Genomic DNA, 22,209 nt, shown 5'->3' with positions numbered 1-22,209 from the left:
TTTAAATTGAGCTGAATCTATTGTTTGAGGAGACTCCACATCTTTTGGGGAAGGAAATGGCAACCCACTCCAGTAGTCTTGCCTGGAGAATTCCATGCACAGGGTAGCCTGGTGGGCTACAGTCCATGCGGTTGCAAAGAGTTGGACACAACTGAGCAACTAACACACACGACATCTTTACTGAGTCTTCCAATTCATAAACATGGTATGTCTCTTCATTTATTAGATCTTCTTTGATTTCTTTAATCAGTATTGTTTAGTTTTCAGCATACAAATCTGTACATATTTTTTAGAGTTATACCTGTGTATTTGTGTGTGTGGAGTATTTAAAGTGGTATTGATTTTTGAAATTCAGTTTCCAGTTGTTTATTGCTAGAAATATGATTGATTTTTGTTTGTTTCCCTTGTGTCCTTAAATCTTGCATTTAATTGGTTCTAGAAGTTTTTTGGTGGATTTTCTGAGATTTTCTATATAGACAGTCATGTTAATTATGAATAGGGTAAGTTTATTTGATTCTTTGCAATATGTATGCCTTTCTTTTTTCTTCCTGCCTGATGACACTACATAGGTCTTCTAATACACACACAGCCTAAGACTGGTGATGGTGCATTTCTGTCTGGCTCCCATCCTAGGTGGAATGTCTTCCATTTTCCACCATTAAGTATGTATGTTAGCTGCAGGGTCTTATTAGATACATACTCTTTATCGTATTGAAGAAGTTCCCTTGTGTTTCTAGGATGACTGTTGAATTTTGTAAAAAAGTAGAATGAAATAATTTTTTTGCATCAATGAATATAATCATGAGGTTTATTTTTTCTTTAGATTATTAATACAGTGGATTGTATTGATTTTCAAATATTGAACCAGTATTGAACTTGTGGAATATGCTTCATTCGGTCATAATACATAATTTTGTTTCTGTATTGCTAGATTCAGTTTGTTAATATTGTGTTGAGAACTTTTGCATCTGCATTCTTGAGGGATATTTGTCTGCAGTTTCCCTCAGTCCTGGAGTGTCCTTATCTGGTTTTTGCTTCAGGGTGTCTCTGGCCTTATGAAAAGAACGGGAAAGCATTGTCTCCTTTTTTAATTGTTTGAAGATATTGTGAAGCACTAGTGTTGTCTCCTCTTGAATGTTTGGTAGAATTCACAATTAAACCATTTAACTTGGAAATTGCTTTACTAAAGGTTTAAAGTATGGATTAAATTTAATAGTCATTTGAGAGAGTTTGCATGGATTGCAGTTTTTGAGGAATTAGTCCATTTTGAATTTGTGTGTATAGAGTTCTGCATTGTATTCTCGTTATCCTTTTAATATCTGTGGGATATGTATTGATGGGGCCTTGTTCATTCCTAATATCGGTTACTCTGTCTTCTCTTTTTTCTTTGATGATGATGCTAGAAATTCATTTTTTCCTGTCTTTTATAAAACTTGGCTTTTTTTTCATTGACCTTGTTTTTATGTTTTCAGTTTCAATGAGTTTTGCTCTTAATTTTATTATTTTTTCATTCTTTTTGCTTTTAATTTATTCTTGCTCTTTTTTCTAGCTTCTTAAAGTAAAAGCTTTTGATTTTTGATATTAGATTTTCCTTTTCTGATATAAACATTTAATGATATAAATGCTAAAAATTTTCCTATAGGTGTCCTGCACCCTTCAGACTTTGATATACTTTCTTTTTTGGGCTGTGCCATGTGTCTTGTGGGATTTTAGTTCCTTGACCAGGGATTGAACCGAGGCCCTTGGCAATAAAAGAACAGAGTCCCTAACCACCAGGACCACCAGGGATTCTCTAATTTTCCTCTTTGATCCATGGATTATTTAGAACTTTGTTTTTTAATTTCCAATTGTTGGGGATTTTTCTTTTTGTTCAGTTAAGTCAGTTCAGTTGCTCAGTCGTGTCCGACTCTTTGTGACCCCCTGAATTGCAGCACGCCAGGCCTCCCTGTCCATCACCAACTCCCGAAGTTCAATCAAACTCACGTCCATCAAGTTGGTGATGCCATCCAGCCATCTCATCCTCTGTCGTCCCCTTCTCCTCCTGCCCCCAATCCCTCCCAGCATCAGGGTCTTTTCTAGCAAGTCAACTCTTTGCATGAGGTGGCCAAAGTATTGGGGTTTCAGCTTTAGCATCATTCTTTCCAATGAACACCAGGACTGATCTCCTTTAGGATGGACTGGTTGGACCTCCTTGCACTCCAAGGGACTCTCAAGAGTCTTCTCCAACACCACAGTTCAAAACTATCAATTCTTCGGCGCTTAGCTTTCTTCACAGTCCAAGTCTCACATCCATACCTGACCACTGGAAAAACCATAGCCTTGACTAGACGGACCTTTGTTGGCAAAGTAATATCTCTGGTTTTTAGTATGCTATCTAGGTTGGTCATAACTTTGCTTCCAAGGAGTAAGCCTCTTTTAATTTCATGGCTACAGTCACCATCTGCAGTGATTTTGGAGCTGTCAAAAATGAAGTCTGACACTGTTTCCACTGTTTCCCCATCTATTTCCCATGAAGTGATGGGATCAGATGCCATGATCTTCGTTTTCTGAATGTTGAGCTTTAAGCCAACTTTTTCACTCTCCTCTTTCACTTTCATCAAGAGGCTTTTGAGTTCCTCTTCACTTTCTGCCATAAGGGTGGTGTCATCTGCATATCTGAGGTGATTGATATTTTTCCCGGCAATCTTGATTCCAGCTTGTGCTTCTTCCAGCCCAGCATTTCTCATGATATACTCTGCATATATGTTAAATAAGCAGGGTGACAATATACAGCCTTGTCGTACTCCTTTTCCTATTTATTAGATTATATCAGGGAACATACTTTGTATGATTTAAGTTCTTTTAAATGTGTTTGTTTTATTATCCAGGATATAATCCATCTTGGTGTATGTTTCACATGCACTTGAAAAAAAAAAAAATGTTCTGCTGTTACCTGATAGAATGTGTTGACTAGATTTATGGTGTTTGATGGTGGTGGTATTCAATTCTATACCTTTACTGATTTTCTATTCTATTAATTATGGATATAGTAATGTTGAAGTGTCTATCTGACCAAACTGGTAAATTTGTCTGTTAATTTCTATTTCTGTCATTTTTTGCTACATGTATTTTCAAACTCTGTTCAGAGCATACACACTTAGGATTGTAAGTGTGTTTTGATTAATTGACCTGTTTATTACTGTATTATGTTCCTCTTTAACATTGGTAGTTTTTACTTTGAATTTCACTTTTAATGCTAATAATAAAGCTTTTAAAAAAATTGAGATATAATCTGCATGCCATAAAATCTACCCCTTTAAAGTGGTTTTCAGTATATTCACAAATTTGTGTAACCATCACCACTGTTTTAATTCCTGAAGATTTTCATCACCCCAAGGAGAAGCCCTGTATTCATTATCATTCACTCCTTATTGCCCACTCCCTTCAGTCCTTGGCAACCACTGATCTACATTTTGTCCCTGTGGATTTGTCTGTTCTGGACATTTCGTATAAATGGAACCATCAATCTGTGGTCTTTTGTGTCTGGCTTCTTTCATTTAACATACTATTCTCAAAGTTCATCCATATGGTAGCATGTATCAATACTATATTCCTCTTCTTGCCCAGTTAATATTCTGTTGTATGGATTTATCACATTTTATTTATCTACTTGCCAATTCATGGACTTTTAAGTTGCTTCTGTTTTTTTGGCTACTATGAAAAATGCTGCTATGAAAATTTATGTTTTTGTCTGGACATATGTTTTTATTTCTCTTGGGTATATAACCAGGTCCATACGGTTACTCTATATTTAACCTTTTGAGAAATTGCTTGACTGTTTCCACAGTGGCTATATCTTTATACATTTCCATGAGCATGTTCCATTTTTTCCATATTCTCACCAGAACTTTTTAGTATGTGTCCTTTTGATTATAGCCATCCTTGTGGGTGTGAAGTTCAACATTTTTATATTAGTTTTTGCGTGATACATCTTTTCCTAGTCTTTCATTTTAACCAGCCTGTATCATTATATTTGAATTGAGTTTCTTGTAGCCAGCATATAGATGGGTCATTTTTTTTTAATCTTTTTTGAATTTCTATCCTTTAATTGCTCTATTTGGAACATTTACATTTAGATTTAGGTCTGCCATTTTTATTATTTTTTTTTCTTTGTTACCTCTGTTTTTCATTCTTCCTTTCTGCTTCCCTGCTTATTTTGGTTAATTTGACCATTTTTTAGTATTCCATTTTAATTAGATATATCTATATAAATGTCTTTGTATAGTTTCTTTAGTGGTTGCTCTAAGGATTTGACTATATCTCTGGCTTTTTTAGTGGTTGCTGTGGGTCAGGAAGATCCCCTGGGGAAGGAAATGGCAACCCATGCCAGTATTCTTGCCTGGGAAATCCCATGGACAGAGAAACCTGGCAGGCTACAGTCCATGGGATTGCAAAAGAGTCAGACACGACTTAGTGACTAAACAATATTTAATGTGTTTGGAGCTTTTTTAGTACAGATTATAATATACATTATTTACACAATCTTCTTAGAATCAATGCTTTACCGTTTCAAGTGGAATGTAGAAGACCTTACAACATTTGAGTTTTTTAATCTTCCCTCCTTTATGTTGTAGTTGTCTTAAATATTATCATTATATATGTTGAAAATCCTGTTGGATAATCTTGTAATTATCCTTTGTATTCTCCTTTCAAAGGAGAATAGTAGTTAATGGTAGTTGTTAAGTAAGTAAAGATACTTTTGCAGTTTTTTCTTCATTCCTGATCTTCTGAGTGTGTGTATTTGTTCTGGAATTAATATTGTTTACTTTCTGTCTAAAGAACTTCCTTCAGGGATGATTTTTAGAGTAGCTTTGCTGGCTAGAAGTTTTCTTAGTGTTCCTTCATCTGAGAATGTCTTCATTTCACCTTCATTCCTGAGGGATGTTTTTGCTTAATATAGAATTCTTAATAATTGTTCTTTTAGCACTTTAAAAATGTTGTGTCACTTCTTTCTGACTTCCATAGCTTTTTTAAAACTATTATGAAATGTATTTGGCTGTACTGGGTCTTTGTTGTGGCCCACGGGATCTGTGATCTTCCTTGTGGCGTGCAAGATCTTCAGTTGCCGTGTGTGGGATCTAGTTCCATGACCAGGGAGATGGAACCCAGGCCCCTGCATTGGGAGCATGTAGTGTTAGCCACTGGACTACCAGGGAGGTCCCAGAACCGCCACGGTTTTTTATGAAGAATCTGCAGTTGTCTGAATTGTGTTCTTGTAAGTAATGCATCATTTTTCTGAATGCTTTCAAGATTTTTTCCATTTTCTTCTAGTTTTTAGCAGTTTAATCATGATGTACCATGGCTTAGATTTCTTTCTGCTTATCCTATTAGGAGTTCACTGAGCTTTTTGAATCTAAGAACTTATGTCTTTCGTCAAATTTGGGATGTTTTCAGGCTCTCTGTGTTAAAATTTTTTTCCCGTCAATAACATTCTTTCCTTTTGAGAGTCTGTAACTATCAGTTAGGCCTCTTTGTATTTATTGTCCCACAGGTCCCTGAAGTGCTGTTCATTTTTTTTCCAATTAGTTTTCTGTCTATGGATCAGATTTGATAACTAGCATTGATGTGTCTTCAAGTTCATTGACTTTTTCTTCTGTCATTTCCATTCTGCTGTTGAGTCCACATTTTGCAGTTGGTTGATAGTCTTTAAGGCTCTTTAAATTCTCTGTATATTGTTTATTTAACTTGGTGATCTATTTATTGTAGAAGGTAGTTTATTAATCCCAATGATTTTCCATGGTGTGGACTTTCTAATTGCATCTTTATAGTACCATTTAAGCATATTTTCTGGCCCCTGTGTTTTCTGTAGGTTGGGAGTTAGATCCAGAATAAGGGTCAGCAAACTATATAGTTTATTAGTCAAATCTAGGATTCCCTGTTTTTGTAAGGATTTCTTGGAATACAGCTATATTCACTTATTTACATTAGTGTCTATTGTTCATGTGCTGCAGTAGTAGAGTTGAGTAGGTGTGACAGAGACTGTGTGAGTGGCCAAGCCTCAAATATTTATGCTCTGTTCCTTTAAAGAAAAGGTTTGTTTACCCCTGATCCACAGATTTTTATCAAATTCAGTTTTTAAACAAGTAAATTTAATAGATGGTTATATAATGTTTGGTTTCCTGTATTTTTGTGATGTTAACAATCATTGCTCATATTTGGTGCTCTTTTCAGTGATCGCCTACCTTTTTGATGGAGATATATGCGTGTGTGTGTATACACACACATACATTTTTTTTTGCTGGGTGTGTTATTTTAGATTGGCATTTTCCTTTCACTGTTTCCTGGCTTTCATTCTTTGACTTATTGTTAGCCATCAGTCTTATTGTTAGTCTTTAGAAGGTAATCTGTCATACTGTATCCCCCACCCCACTCCCTGAATGATTTTGAGATTTTTGTTTTTGGTTTTCATCAGATATATTATACTATTTGTATATAATATAAATTGTATATTGTGTCAGATGTATGTTATACTGTATTATCTTTGTTTTTATCGTGCCTTGAGTTTATAGTGCTTCTTGAATCTATGGCTTCAGATACTTTGTCAGAATTAGGAAATTCTCAGTCATATGTCATTTTCTCTTCTGCCCTATTTTTATTTCCTCCTTTTCTAAGACTGTTATATATATTTAGATCTTAATACTCTGTGCCATATTCTATCTTTTATGTTCTTTCCTGTTGTTAATTTTCCATCCTTCTGTCATTCTGTGCTTAACAGTGGCATTTTCTTCTGACCTTTCTTCCACTTGAGTATTTTTTGTGTTTGTGTCCAGTCTGCCATCAAGCCCACCCTTGAATTTCTTAATTTAATTATTTCATTTAAAATTTTTCTTATTTGTATGGTTCTTTGTTATAGGTTTCAGTTCTGTTACAATTCCCCAGATTGTCATTTATTTCTGTGTTTTAAGGATTTGTTTCATTCTTTTTTGCTTTTTGCTTTTGACTGTGGCATGTGGGATCTTAGTTCCCCTACCAGGGCTTCCTCCTGCAGTGGATGTGCAGAGTCTTAACCACTGTACTGATAGGGAAGTTGCATTAAGTATCTGTTTCTGATCATTCTTTTATTTGAATCTGCTTTGGGCCTTTTCCTAATATAAGTTTTTCCCTCTTAGTTTTTGGTCATTTATTATTCCCTTGAATGTCTGCTTATTTCTCACTGAGTGCCAGAAACTGAATGTGAAAAATGTTGGCAATAGTTTGAGAATGAATGTTCTAGGAACTTAAAATGTCTGTGTATGCTTCTTATACAGTCTAAGGGAAGAGTAAACAAGTGTGGAGAAGCAGGAACTAGTTAGAGTCAATTGACAGACTCATCCTTCATTCTAGGTCTGATAGAGAAGGAAGTGAGGGAAACGGGGAGAAAACGAAGCTGTTAAAGAATGCCGATTGAGATCACTAAAAGAATAGGAGGTTGGCATCAAAGAAGGGATATTAGATTATTTTTTTTTGATACTAGATCTTAAGACTGAAAATAAAAGTGATCAAAGAGAAAAAAAGTGCTCTGTGGAAAATAATTGTTGGGTTGAGTTTAGACTAGGAATCAGTCACTTAGAGTTGAAAAGTCTAGGTAAGTCTTAAATGACTGGTAAAGAGCAGGAAGAGAATTTCACGCTACGCTTTACTTTGCAAGTTCTTTTCTTCTTCAGATTTCCTTTGAAATTGCCTTTAGCCTGAATGGTCTGACAATGTTCAGCATAGTTAAGAGCTGAAGACCAGAGGCCATCATGCTTCTGGCCTTAGGCTTCTCACACCTCGCACCCTTCCTTGGGTTAATGTGGTTAGTAAACAGCTGGATTGCAGGTTTAGTTTCAAAACTCTTTAGTTCACTGAGCTTTCTTTAACTCTTTGGGGGTATTAATACCTGCCCAGTGTATGACAGGTTTTTTGTAAAGGTCTACTGGAATGTGTGAACTATTTTAAAAATACTGTACAAATGGAAGGTGGTTAATAGTCACATGGTTGGTGGAGAATTACGTGATTTATAATTGCACTCAAGGAAAAATTTTAAAAGCAAGGACTTACTACATATGCATTTAATTTATTCATGTAACTTAATTGTGTTAAGAAAAATTTATGACAGATTTATGTGTGAATAGGAGCATATCAGCATTGGAAATTAATACTACCTTTTTCTGCTTTAGGACAGAAATACACATATATTCTCATTGTCTTTGAGAAAATGAATTTCTTATGAAAAAGAAATCAAATATTGTAAAAGCAAATTGTCACATTATATGAATTTAAACTTTTAGTTTCTATTTAGATTCTATAATAAAATTTAAACATGTTATACTATTAGAGGGTATATGTCATTTGATGTATTAATAAAATAAAACAGTCTGGGTCCTAAAAGAATATTATAACTCATAGGTAAAACAGTATTTAAAATTTTAGAAAACTAAAGTATAAAATTATCTGTCTCCAGGCAAAATTTGGTTTCTCTGATGTTACTGGAATTGATTATTCTCCGTCTGCAATACAGCTTTCTGGAAGTATTATAGAAAAAGAAGGTTTATCTAACATTAAATTGAAGGTAACTATTATTTATATTGCTGCCATTGTTATTTTTATTTATAATAAGTTATAAAGTTTAAATGTGTCTGATGTATATTAATTTGCGGACATCCTTAAACTCATAAATTAAGGATCAATCATAAATAATCCAAAATGATAACTTTTTAAGTAACAGTATTAAAATTTTCAGTCTAGTCAGTTTGAGGAACTTATTTTCTCCTCTTCCTCTTATGTTCAAGTATGTTTATTTTGCCTTTCTGTCTCTCTTTTTTTGCAAATACACACGAATAATAGCTAACTTTGGATTAACCAGATAAAAAATTTGTAAATGCATGAAGTGGTATAATGCCCCAAGGATTACTTATTTGCCCTCTGGCCTGCGAGGAGATGACAGCACTTGCATTTACTTTTCATCCTGGGCTCCTCTGAGCTCCAGGAACGCTGCGTATTCTGCAGTTCCACTTAGATAACTAATAGCCTATTAATTAGTCCAAGATGAAACTCGGGGTTTCTCCCTTTGCCTTCCCACTCACTCCCATCCCCATCCTACTCTTTCCTTTTTATTCAATAGCCAGGAATTCCCTGGTGATCCAGTGATGAGGACTTAATGCTCTCCTGGTTCAGTCCCTGATTGGGAAACTAAGATCTCAAAAGCTGTGAGGTGCTGCTGAAAAAATAATCCTAGAAACAATTTTGTTGGTTTTATCTTTAGAATATTTGAGAAAATGTGTCATTCCTTAATATTTCCACTGTTGCCTCCTAGATCCAAGCCACCATCAGCAGCCTCTTACTTGGCCTTCCCAATTCTACTCTTACCACTCTGCTGTCCATTACCACAGAGCAGCCAGAGTTATTTTATTTTTATATATATATATAATTACATTTATTTTTAATTGAAGGATAATTGCTTTACAATATTGTGTTGGTTTCCGCCAGACATCAGCATGAATCAGCCCTAGGTATATATATGTTCCTTCCCTCTTGAACCTCCCTCCCACCTCCCTCCCCATCCCACCACTCTAGGTTGTTACAGAGCCCCAGGTCTGAGTTATTTTTTTAAAATGTAAATCAGCCTCCAGGCACTTGCCCATTGCATTTAGAATGGAATCTGAACCCCCACCCAGCCTTACAGAGAGAGCCCCTTGGTTTTTACCCCTTTCCATCTTTATCACTAATACTCTAGTCACTCTGACTTTCTTTCTGCTCCTGATACGTTTCAGCCTTGTTTTTCTCCAATCTTTATTCCTGCTGCTCTCTGCCTAGAATGTTCTTGCCCCAGATCTTAGTTTGTTTGGCTCATTCTCATCATTCTGATCTCTTCTCAAATATCACCTTCTTAAAGAGGTCTTGCCTGACTACTTTTCCAAAACATTTCTCTTCCTAATCACTCAGTGTCTTTATTTTTCTCTTCATAGCACTTTATCTGAAATAATTTGGTTAACTTATTTATTGTTTGCCTCTCCTTTTAGAGAATATGAGATATATTCTCATACAGAGATCTTTTGTTTTGTTTGCAGTTATAGTCCCAGGGCTTGAAATGTTCCTACATGTCATAGGTGTCTATGAACTATCTGTTGTATACATGAATACTTTTATACAGGCATTTAGGATAGAAACTTCTCCAGACTTGACTCTTATGAGGGGTAGTCATGATTTTGCCTCAGGTGGAATGATGTGGGGTGGGAGTGGGAAGCCTATGTTTGAGTGTATGGAAACATACACTACACATTTTAAAGTCAAACAATAACGGAGTTTTAGATAATATACCATTTATAATTATTTTGTTTATATGAATAATCACAAACTGCTTAATTTTTCAAAGTAGCTTTTCAGAATTAATTTTGTTGGCAAATTATTTTGAATATTTTATGAAATTGAGGCAGATCACTATTCCAGATGCTTCTGAAGTATCAGTAAATTATTGAAAATGAATGAGATGAATGATACATGACTTTCAAAATCTGAAATGCATGATATTTGAAAAGTTAGGTAATTGTAGTTTAAACAATCCTTTAATTTCTTAAGCTTTGTGCTATTTGTTGTAGTTGCTTTGTAAGCTGCTGAGTCAAGGCAATACAACTTTTGATTTACCATGTTTACTTCAGGTCAGACAACTAGTAATATCAGCTAAAAATCATCACATTTCCAGTGACCTATTTGAGTTCCAGATACTTTTTTGTCATTTAAAAAATATGTCAAATATTCTGCTTTTCAACAGAAATAACTTTTTCATAAACTGGGCTTGTGAGTTCCATTATGTGCTGGTGTTATTAGGCAGTACACCTGGCTTTGATTTGTTTCCAAATTTGTAGAGATTTGGAATGTCCAGGAAACACTGTCAGTCTTGCTTACCAATCTTAGCTTTAATGATCTTGGAATGAAGCACATAAAAGTTAGCTGTAAAGTTGAAAATATGTTTATTATATGTAAAATGCCATTGTAATTAATTGCTCCTTTTATCTATCACTTTTTACAGATTGTTACTTAAATTTAGTAAAGATTGTGTGTAGATTGTTTCACATAGACATTGATTTTTAATATAGGTAGAAGACTTTTTGAACCCTTCCACAAAGTTGTCTGGATTTCATATTTGTATTGACAAAGGGACTTTTGATGCCATAAGCCTTAATCCTGACAACGCAATTGAGAAGAGGAAACAATATGTGGAATCTCTCTCCAGAGTGTTGAAAGTGAAAGGCTTTTTTCTAATAACCTCATGTAATTGGACCAAGGAAGAGTTGCTAGATGAATTCAGTGAAGGTAAACGGCTGTATATTGTTTAAATGTGTTCTTACCTCATGTTGAACGCACTCAAATAGGTTTTTTTCTTGGTGTTACAGTGTTTTACTTTTCTGTTTGTGGGAGTTGCCTGCTTTTCTTCTTTGTTAATAACCATGGCAGTACTTTTAACTGTATATTCAAAGAACAAAGAAATAATATTGGTTGAGATCCAGAGTCCTTTGTAAAATTTTCCAAGAAATTCTGGCAGTTAAGTACTAAAATTTATGAGCCTGTAAAAATTAAGTTCTTTATTTAAGCTGTATAATCTCTTATTTAGAGAATCAAAACAAAGAAAGCACATATATTGTGCTTCTGAATTCAGTGCACTGATATACCAGTAATTAGTAATAATAGTAATAATGCAGGTGGTATTAGTGTTTTTTAAAGTCTTATATGGTGAGAGTTTTAATTCTGTGGATACTGGTGCTCGTTTAGATGTTGAGGATTTTTCTTCTTGTTTTAAGTGTATATTCTTTTTTTTTGACATTGCATAGAAGCAAAACATAGAAATTTAGAAGAATTACTGCGTATTAATTCTTGAGGAAATCTACTTTTTTGCAAGATTTTGGTGCCAAGACAGGAACATTTTTTTTTCCCCCAATTAGCAAAGTATAATTAGTACTGTGTCTACTAAATGGGAATCTTGTGAGAATCTTTAATCCATACGCAAATACTTTGAGCTTTGGCAGACTGTTCCTTGCATGGTTGAAGGATTATTTCACCTGTCACTTACTCATGCAATACACAGGCCTTTCTGGAAAGTACCTTGAGACTCTATAGCTAGATGTTTGCTTGGTTTTTCCTTACACTCCATTTGAGGTTAGTATTAAGGGTTTTTTTTTTAAGGAATGGGAAGAATTTTCAGGATGGAGTATTAATAAGTGACATGGTACTAAATTTGTGGTTAAATTTTGAACTTCAGTTGTCACAAGCTAACGGGAAATGGATTTATAACTAGGTTGCGTGTGCGTGCTTCATCTCAGAGTTTGTTTTCTTTTTGGTAGTGAGGGAATAGGCAGTAGGAGGGAGAACACTTAACACATGTCCTTCTGTGTGCATTCGATGGCTTTGGCAGGTTATATAATGTAAAACTTGAAGTGTTTGAAGCTTGAAATGGGAGCTTGAGGCTTCATTATTGCTGCCTCTGGAAAACAAGAATGATGTGATTTATTGTCTTTTATTTCATGTCATTAATTTTATTATCTTCTATGTTAGATTTGTTTCCTTTAGAACTGTTGAGGCCCTGTACCAATAGTCTTTTTTCCTGAAGCTTGACAGTTTTAATAAATGCTCAGCGTTACACTGTGTAGGGCAAGTTCCTTTCCTGGTGTTTAAATACAGGTGTTCTCTTTTACCCTTGAAACCACCAGACAAAAACATATTTGTCTGTCTTTGATAATGAGGAACAGACTTCAGCCTGGTAAAGAGTGCTTAAAAATCTGTCTTTGAGAACTACTAAGTAAATTCTTTAGCTTATGTTCAGTTTCAGAACTTAATGCAGAATTTAAATAAGCGAAATGTTGCCACAGGAAATGTTAAAGAAATAATTATATACACTGAAAACATTTTTCTTCTCTTAGAAAATGGTTTTTGGAGTTAGACACAGGACACTGCCACGCATCGCTGCCGAGGGGCTTCTCACTGGGGTTTAAGATTGGCTTCTGTGGTCCCTTTTGCACAGAATAAAGCTTGCTTCGCTAATTTTTTCAGGTTCTCTGCTTCTTTCCTAATTTGAAATGTAAATATTCATAAATCTGTTGAAATGAATTTTTCCTTTATAGCCCTATTATATAAATATTTGGTGGTGGTATTTGTTTAGGTTAAGATCGCTTAATCATTTGCCAGACACTAGGACGCTCTAATTTGATGTCCAAGGAACTTAACTTTCTTACAACTAGGGAATTAAAAACTCGGAAACCTGTCTTGCAACAAAAGAAACCCAGATTCGTTATGGAAAACATTTGAAAATATCAGTAACCCCAACACATAAGTACATAGATTATAACAATTAAAATTAATTATCTCTGGTATACAACCACTTTTAACACTTTGATGTATTATCTACTGAAATATAACAGCTTAAATTCTGTAGTGTTAGTCCAGGGAGTTAAAAGATTAGTTCTAGAAAATTTACACAGACAGCTCCATTTTCTTTGGAAAATTTTTATTATGAAGTATTTGAAACACAAAATTTCAGAAAACAGATAGGGGCGTGTCTGCATGTATCCACCACAGTGGCTCCATTTTTTTAGCATTAAAATATATTATTTAAAAGGCCTGACCTTCTTTGGGAAAGTTTTCTCACGGTTTTTTTTTTTTTTTTACAGTTATTAATTAGCATTTTAATATCTAGTTATTAAGATTTGGTGAACTTTGGTTACGAATATGAACTATGAAGAAAAGTATAAAAAACCAATTAATACAATAGTGTATATCCTTTTAAGCATTTTTTTCTGTTTACAAGAGTTATTTGAGCCTTAGCTCAGGCATGGAAACTTAGAAAATATAGGCATCTCCTTCCCCAAAAGAAAAAAAAGTTTCTCCCAAACTGCTGGTCCCATCGTGAGAGAAAACCATGGTAAACTGCCACCCACCCTTATTTGTCTTATTTTTTAAAAACAGAATAATAACATTAAATTTCCATTTTGTTTCATAGTTTAGGAGAACACCACATTATCTTATTTTGATCTTTACAAAATTACTGGAAGTGAGTTAGGGCAGTGATACCTGGAACCTCCTTGCATAGAAATTGAGGATTCTGGATGAGGTAAATTGACCTTAACCTAATAACCTGCCATCTAGTAAGTGGTGGAGGTGGGACTTGAACCAGAATGTTTGAATCCACGTTAAGTGGGGAAAAAAAAGAATCACCCTGCACTGCTTTGGCAGTTACTACTTCCTTGTCTTCCCAAGTTGAGTTCAGTTTGGGTCTGAATCTTGGGTTCTGAACTGTTTTTTTACTGTAGTAAAATATATATGACATAAAATTTACCATTTAGCCATTTTTAAGTGTTCAGTCCGGAGGCCTTAAGTACATGCTCATTATTGTGCAGCCATCACCCCATCACCCCCATCCATCTCCAGAGCTTTGTCATTTTTATTTCCTCATTATTTAACTTTTCTATGTTAAAGTGCTTTTATATATCTGATATGGATTAATTGAATTATATGTAGAAAGCACTCAAAACAGTACCTGATGCATGGTAAGACCTCAACACATGATAAGCTGCCTACAACTGGATGGTTAAGGAGGCTGACGGAGGTGCAGGGTTTGCATGCTTAATGGTAACGGTGCATGTGTCTTAGTCACTCGGTCGTGTTAAAACCTTTGTGACCCCATGGACTGTACCCACCAGGCTTCTCTGTCTGTGGGATTTCCCAGCCAAGAATACTCCTTCAGGGGATCTTCCCAATCCAGGGATTGAACCCGCATCTCCTGTATCTCCTGCATTGCAAGCAGATTCTTTACCTGCTGAGCCATTGAGGAAAGCCCTATGCATGAAGGGATGATGAAAAGGAAGTGAAGGAAATGAGGGATGGATGGAAAGCTTCTTTTCTTCAGTTTAATTTTGTCTGTTGCTTATTGATTTCAGTGTTTTGGAGTGTATATACATATACACATAGTGTAGAATTGAAAATCATAAAGTGAAGTTTAGTCACAATTCAGTTTGGAATCATGTAGTTTTATGAAAGGTTCTAAGGTGCTTTGTTAATACAAACATCCCTTCACTGTGGGAGTCAGTCCCTAATGAAAGTGTTTTAACTTTGGCAGGATTTGAACTTTTCGAAGAGCTGCCCACACCCAAGTTCAGCTTTGGAGGCCGATCTGGAAACAGTGTAGCAGCGTTGGTTTTCCAAAAAACGTGAGGCTTTTCACTGGACAGACTCAGTTAGTGTCTTTTTAAGAAGCTCTACATCAAAGTAAACCTGACACAGAAAATGCAAGTGCAAGTGAATGTTTAGTAAGAACACAGGATGCACATTTTGAGGAGAAATAATGGGTTGGTTAAAAAAAACATCATGAGCATGTAAGTGGTTGGGTTTTAGAGATCAACCAAGAATAATTTTAATATTTTCTTTTGTATTTGAGATGTAAATATTTCTCTTTCAGATTTAAAAAAATAATTCCTGTAACTGCTGAACAGCTAAAACTTTAAAGCAGTAAATGAATTTACAGAAAGCTTGTATCCTTGATTTTTGCACCTCGGTAAAGGTGAATTGAATATAGCTATTTATGAAGATTTGATCAAGCTATTCCAGTGTCAGACTAATAAGCCAAATGACTTTCTTAATTTTTTATTGGACTATTATAAAATATAATAAGTGTGATATTTTGGGTTGAATGGTGATTTTTTTTTAGTGCTTTAATATCTGAGAAAATATCTCAGCCCTTACGTGTGTAATTAAAATCAGATAAATATATCAGTTGATCAAGAAATATTTACTGAACTTTATTTTTTTGGCTGATGGTTTTCTGTACACTGTGACGGACAAACAGTAGGAGGAAAGACAACTGAGAGACACTGTTAGGGGCTGGCACTGTGTTTGGTTGCATTGTCTTACGGAGTCATTGAAGTCCCTCAGTATCTTCTACAGGCACGTATTACTTATTCCTGTTTCTACACATCAGACAGCTAGTACAGGATGGAGCCAGGGCTCCTCTCTGGGTCTGCCTCTAAAGCCTGTCTCTAGTAGTTTGCTTCCCAGGGCTAAGTCTCTGCCGTTATGGCATTTACAGTTCATTAGGGGAACCAGGACTGGTACACTGAAAATTCTGTCAGAGAAGTTGGGCAGTTATTTTTAGTGGCTCTGCAGCTCCTTGTTAGTGACTGTTGGTTGGTGGACTGTGAGAATAGTGAGTCATCCGTCATTAATTTTCACTGTCTCCCTACTTGTCTTACAAGACTGGCTAATCAAGAACTGAATTATGTCATTCTTCTGTCAAAGGTGGTGTAAGTTTTATATATATACATCCTCAGGGCTCTGGAGACAAGATGTTCTAGTTAGGCACTGATCAGCAAGAGAAACAGTTTATTTATGATCGTTTTTGAAAAAATAAGTTTTATTAATCCTCACTGCCATTTTGTCTATGGGCTGATGTTTTAATATTGGAGTCATAATACAGGTTTTTAAAAAATGACAATAGTGTTTATGATTTGCAGCCTTTGGGTCCTGTTGGGTTATAAAACAAACAGAATTTTTGTTTGTTTAGCAAATGCTTTTCCAGTACTGAGTAAGTCTAGCATTACACCCTTTTTCTTTTCATTTTTGTCTAGAGGGGGACAAGGGGAAGAGAAGAGTAGTTTGGTTTAGATCAACATTAATCAATCATTAAGATAACTATCTGCCTTGCACCGGATAATTGAATACATTTCCATAAACTTTCAACACAAATAACACTTTTGGAAAAGCTTTAATTTTTAACATGAAAACGTGAGAAATAAAATAAAATTTTATTTAAAAATTAAATTTTAATTTTTAAAATATATGTGAAAATTAAAATAAAAAATTTTTAATTATAAAAATTAAGATATATGTGATTTAAACATATAAAATTAATTGTGTTGATGTTATAAACTAGACTCAGGATCTTAAACCACAGAAAAAGTGTTATATAATTTATTGAGGTGATCTTGTCTTTGTTGTTTTCCAGGTTAATATTTCTTGATTTTAAATACCATATTAGTGTGTAGGTACTCTTTTAGAATTCTGAGTTGTTAAGTTTATGCTATTGTGAAGCATCAGTGGAGCAAAACAGGCTTTCTGTGAAAACCAGACTAAGACATTGAGTTTGATTCACTGATAGTTGGAGAGCGCCTTTGTTGAAAAGCTCCTTGAGTCACTATTGTGGGGGTATGTGTGTTCCGTTTGCAGAGATGTAGGACTTTTGGCAGGGAATCATGGGACTGTTGATAAGGTTAGGAAAGGGGAGTTGTCATCTCTTCTTAGCAGTTTAATCCTGCTGGAAGCCAGCCTCTCGGAGATTGAAATCAGGACAAATGGAAGGTCCAAAGATGCTAACAATAAATTATTAATATTTTCAAATAATACCACACTTTCAAAACCAGGCCCCAAGTTATTGAAACAAGTCATAAACACGTTATTATCAAACTTAGTTTTGATACGTCGTATGGATATGTGGGTAACTGCGAAGGAAAGCATGCCGTTCTAAAAGGGAGCAGTAGGTTATGTAGTGAATGCTGTTTTATCTGGGCAAGAAGTTGGAATTGTAATTTTTTTTCATCAAAAGACACCCTTATTTTGAGAAGACTTGTTTAAAATGCAAACGAGATTTCTCTGTGGAGCCTGCACAGAATTGTTGCTTTTCACGATGATGTTATTGCCGCATAACAGTCCACTTCTGTGTGTAGGAAGTGTGTGTGCAAGTCCAAAGGGATTGGAGGCCTCAATGGGTGAGTTACACCAATTAACAAAGGGAAAGTTTTCAGAACATTTTGTTTTAAGCCAGGTGCACAAGTTAGAGTTGCTTTTTGGGCCTAGTGTTTATGTATCTGAGAATCAAACCTGACACTACTCTTGGCAGCTAGACTAAAGCCATTTTAAAATAAGTACAAACTGTCCTTGAATGATTTTTTTCCCTTTATAGTGGCAATGAGTTTGCCTTTTCTTCATCTGTGGTATGTGTGCAATTTTCTGTTTATTTTGGGGGAAGGAGGGAGGTAAACATACATGAAAGACTTTTAGTCTTTATATGAATAATGTGTTTCAATTCATTTATTTTTAAATTTTCTTGATACTGTAACACATTATCTATATGTTGACTTTCATTCACATTCATCCAGAGTATAATAGAAACCTTAATTTTAAAGAACCCAGATGAGTAATTAGGTTTTATGTGGCTTTGAGATAATTTTTCTTAAACTGATACGCAAAGAGAGTATCCCTGCCAATGTGAATAGACTTTGATTTATGTTCTCTTAAATAATTTTATTTATTTGTGTGTGTGTGTGTGTGTCTAGAAGCCTACGATGAAAAGGTATATGAGTGTGAAAAATGAGTTTGTCTCTACATCAGCATTCTACCCCTGTGGGGACACTTGGGTTTGATTCCCTGTTGTTAGCACTGTGAGCTAGATAGAAGGTATGTGCTCCAGAGACAGCCTTCTGCTCTGAGAGCAAGAGACCAAGTGTCTTGTGTTCCACTGTAGTAACCTCTTTAGCTGATTGTGTGTGTGTGGAGGAGGAGGGGTGCCGAGGGGTGTTGCTGGGGTCTGAAAGGAGTCTTATCTAGTACACTTCACAGGAAGGAGGCTGCCTGTGACCTGGAGTCTTGATTGTGGGAGGTGAGGAGTGTGGTAGGTTGAAGGACAATTCCATCGTGGGGAAAAAATTAGGAAACCCTGTCATTTCTCTTGGCTAGGCAGAAAACAGAGATGTCCTTAAAGAGGGGGGGAACACATGAGCATGTTTTATTAACAGTTAATAGAAGAAAATTAATGCTAATTTATTCTTCATACATACCATGCAATTTGTTAGAAAAGTAAAAGAATAGTTTGAAATTCTTTGGTCAATTGGTGGATTCCTATGTTAGGGGCATAGAAATGAAACTCAACATTAAGCAGACAAATACCCAAGCCCACAGGCTACATAAATGCTGAATAAAACCAGCTCTACAATGGAACTCTGAAAAGCGAGGGGTAAGAAGCCTAATGAATGATTGAATATGACCTTAGCAAAATCCCTGGAGTGTTGTTGAAAGATCATTCATTTCCAGCTTAGATGTCAAGATGGGCTCCAGTAACCAGAAGAAAAAAAAAAAAGGAGTTTGAGTCCGTGCTCACTGAGTTTTAAAAATCTTTACAACACAATGCATTAAACTAATCATTAACAGGACTTCTCTAACTGCATTTTAAGCTGCCACTGTATGGACCTGTGGTTTAGGCCCAGAGAAACCAAATTAAAAAGATAGGAATAATTCTCAAGACTTGAATGTATCACTGTCCTGCTTTTATGGAGTAGAACTTCAAAAACTGGGGCGCAGAGGCGGCAGAATGTACTTTTGTCATGCTGATACCATTGTAAGAAAGACTTTCGACCAAGATATCAATTGTGCCTTAAAGTATTTCCCAGTTACTTGCCTAGTTTATTGGAGGAAGATATAAAAAAACGAACCTACTTTTTTCATTTTTTAATTTACTTTTTGCGTTTTTAAGTGATCCTTCACAAAGAAGTCACAAATTCTTATATTTATAAATATGTATTTTTATTACTGCATCAGGAAATGGTAAGCATGTTAGCGAGCGAGCTTCATTGTGCATGGTATCCAGAAGCTTTTTAAGAAAAGTGAATCTGACAATATATTTGTTTCTCCAAATACCTAAAAATTTTCACATGAGCCAGCAATTAGCATACTCTGGATATTATCTGAGGAGCTCAGAAATATGAAATACTGTGGTTGAGTAAGGGGACCAGGAAGTGTATTTATCACTCTTCATTAACAGAGATGAAGCAGTGTATCATGATGTGATTGTAGCGGAATGGAAGCGCTGCTGGGGTGGCTGCTGGCTCCCCTGCTCTTGCATTCCTTGCTGCTTCAGAGTTGAGGGAATAGTCAGGACGAAGAGGCTAAATGTAGAAGAGAGTGGGTGCTGCAAGCTCACATTTTTCTCCCAACCCCTCCTCTAATATGAAAATGTCAGTCCTTTGTTCCCATCTAATTTTAGTACATCCTGACTAAAAAAAAATGTTAGGATGATTTCCAACCGTGGAACTTGGAGGGGCGGGGTGGGAGAGGGGCAGAGTGGAGGAAAGAGCCGTTTACATTCCATATCCGTCTGCCGTTCTGTGACAGCATCTCACCCCTACTCTGTGGATTTTCGTGATGAAATAAATTTACATGCACTGGAGCAGCACTAATTAGGTTTTCCTTCCATGTCCTCAACAAGAAGTCTCACTGGAGTCTGAATGGGGAAAATCCTAATATGGTATTTAATAAAACGTACTGGGCTGAATTAAAGAGCTGTTTGCAAATTTTGGAAGACAGGCTTGAAATTGTGAGTGAAAACTACATGTTGTGTGATTTATAAATAGAGCCTTCATGAGTCAGTGAAACTGCTTGTATGCTGTTTTTTGAATGAGAATAATATTTGTTGATTTTTGAGAATCAGTCATAAGCAAGTCAGAGTTATTTATTCTCTCTGGATTATACTTCATGGTAGATTTCATATATTGAAACTCACATTGGAATAAGCCTGACCTTTCCAAAAGTTTGCTCATTTAGTGAGCTAAGGTTTCCTTGTAAAATCTTTGTATGGTAAGGACACTACATAGCCAGAATTGAGAGATCATTTTGTTAAGTCCGTTTGATTAATGATTTAATTTGCAAAAAATGCAGTAATCACATTGATTTTTGAACTTGAAATTTGTTTTTGTTTTCATTTTACAAAAGCATATAATTTGCTTTTAGAATCTATTAACTAGTAGAATAAATATCAGAAATGATATTTTTAAAATGCTAAATTTTGGGGGTGAAAATGACTGGAACCTAGGCAAGTCACTTTCCTTTTCTGGGCTTCCGTTTTTCTTTTTGTGAAAGAGGGGTGTTCAGTACGTGATACTTAAAGTTCCTCTCTACCTCTGTAATAGCTGGGATTGCCATGGACTGGGTGGCTCAAACAACAGAAATTTATTTTTCACAGTCTGAAGACTGGAAATTCCAACATCAAGGTGCGGACAAGGTAGGTTTCATCCTGAGGTCTCTTCTCTTGGCTTGTATGCAGCTGCCATCTCCCTGTTACGTTCACGTGTTCTCTTTGTGTGTGCTTGTGGGGAGAGAGTGTGTGCAGTGTGCAAACTCCCTGGTGGTTCTTATGAAGCTCTTGAGTGTTTCTTCTTGTAAGTGCACTGATCCCAAGGTGAGAGCTCCACCCTCATAACTTCATCTAGCCGTAATTACTTCCCAAAGGCCCCGCCTCCACATACTGTTTCTTTGGGTGTTAGAGCTTCAGCATAAATTTCTGGGGGATACAAACATTCAGTCCATAATAACTTCTGAAATTGACCTGAGGTTTAGAGAAAACTTAACAAAATAGATCTCCACGATATATGGAGAGTTTAAATACTCCATTAGCTAAATATCAGTTTTTAGGTCACTTTATGATTCTTTTAAACCAAATTAGCTATTCATGTATCTGAAAAAATACATGTACATATAATAAAACAGTTAAAGCCATCACATGATTGTTTTTCAGTCTGAAAATGTCTTTGTGCATTCATTGGTAAACTTTAGATTTGAGTATTGATTGCCCCGATATATATTTGATAATTCAGTTTGTATTCATTTGACACAGAGATGTTTTATATGAGAAACTCAGAAATTTACATCTAATTTTTCACTCCTACCTTAATTTTATTATTTTTTAAAACTTTTTTAATTTTTAAAAGTTTTGGGCTGTGCTGGGTCTTTGTTGCTTCAAGTGGGCTTTCTTTAGTTGTGGTGAAAGGGCTTCTCATTGCAGATGGTTTCTTTTGTTGCCGAGCATGGCCTCTCGAGCTCAAGGGCTTCGGTAGTTGTGGCTCCTGGGCTCAGTGGTTGCAGCCCTCAGGTTCTAGAGCTTATTGTGGTGTGCTTAGTCGCTCAGTCGCTCAGTCGTGTCAGACTGTCTGCGACCCCGTGGACTGTAGCTCACCAGGCTCCTCCTGGATTCTCCAGGCAAGAATCCTGGAGTGGGTGGCCATGTCCTCCTCCAGGGGGTCTTTCCAACCCAGGGATGGAGCCTTGGTCTCCCACATTGCAGGCAGATTCTTTACCTTCTGAGCCACCAGGGAAGCCCCTAGAGCTCGAAGGCTCAGTGTTTAATAGTTGTGGTATGAGGGCTTAGTTGCCCAGTGGCATGTAGAATCTTCCCAGACCAGGGAT

General features: G+C 35.8%; 1 protein-coding gene across 6 annotated transcripts in view; it reads left to right on the top strand.

Annotated features, from left to right (window-relative positions):
* The window catches only part of EEF1AKMT2 (EEF1A lysine methyltransferase 2), a 32,210-nt gene that overhangs the window by 6,476 nt on the left and 3,525 nt on the right, over positions 1-22,209 (top strand). For 2 of the 6 annotated variants that reach the window (XM_055560828.1, XM_055560830.1), the window contains exons 4-6: positions 8,462-8,569; positions 11,094-11,310; positions 15,104-15,769. In XM_055560828.1, coding sequence (XP_055416803.1) covers positions 8,462-8,569; positions 11,094-11,310; positions 15,104-15,198 — 420 coding nt within the window. In that variant the 3' untranslated portion in view covers positions 15,199-15,769. Of the gene's footprint in view, positions 1-8,461; positions 8,570-11,093; positions 11,311-12,911; positions 13,042-13,987; positions 14,008-15,103; positions 15,770-20,936; positions 21,029-22,209 lie in introns of those variants that run through there. The other 4 variants (XR_008707246.1, XM_055560827.1, XM_055560829.1 and 1 more) reach the window with 4 other exon arrangements.

Source organism: Bubalus kerabau, chromosome 22 (assembly GCF_029407905.1).
Source record: "Bubalus kerabau isolate K-KA32 ecotype Philippines breed swamp buffalo chromosome 22, PCC_UOA_SB_1v2, whole genome shotgun sequence".
In the NCBI taxonomy this organism is placed as follows: Eukaryota; Metazoa; Chordata; class Mammalia; order Artiodactyla; family Bovidae; genus Bubalus; species Bubalus kerabau.
Note: the sequence above shows the minus strand (reverse complement) of the source record. Positions and strands in the feature narration are given on the sequence as shown.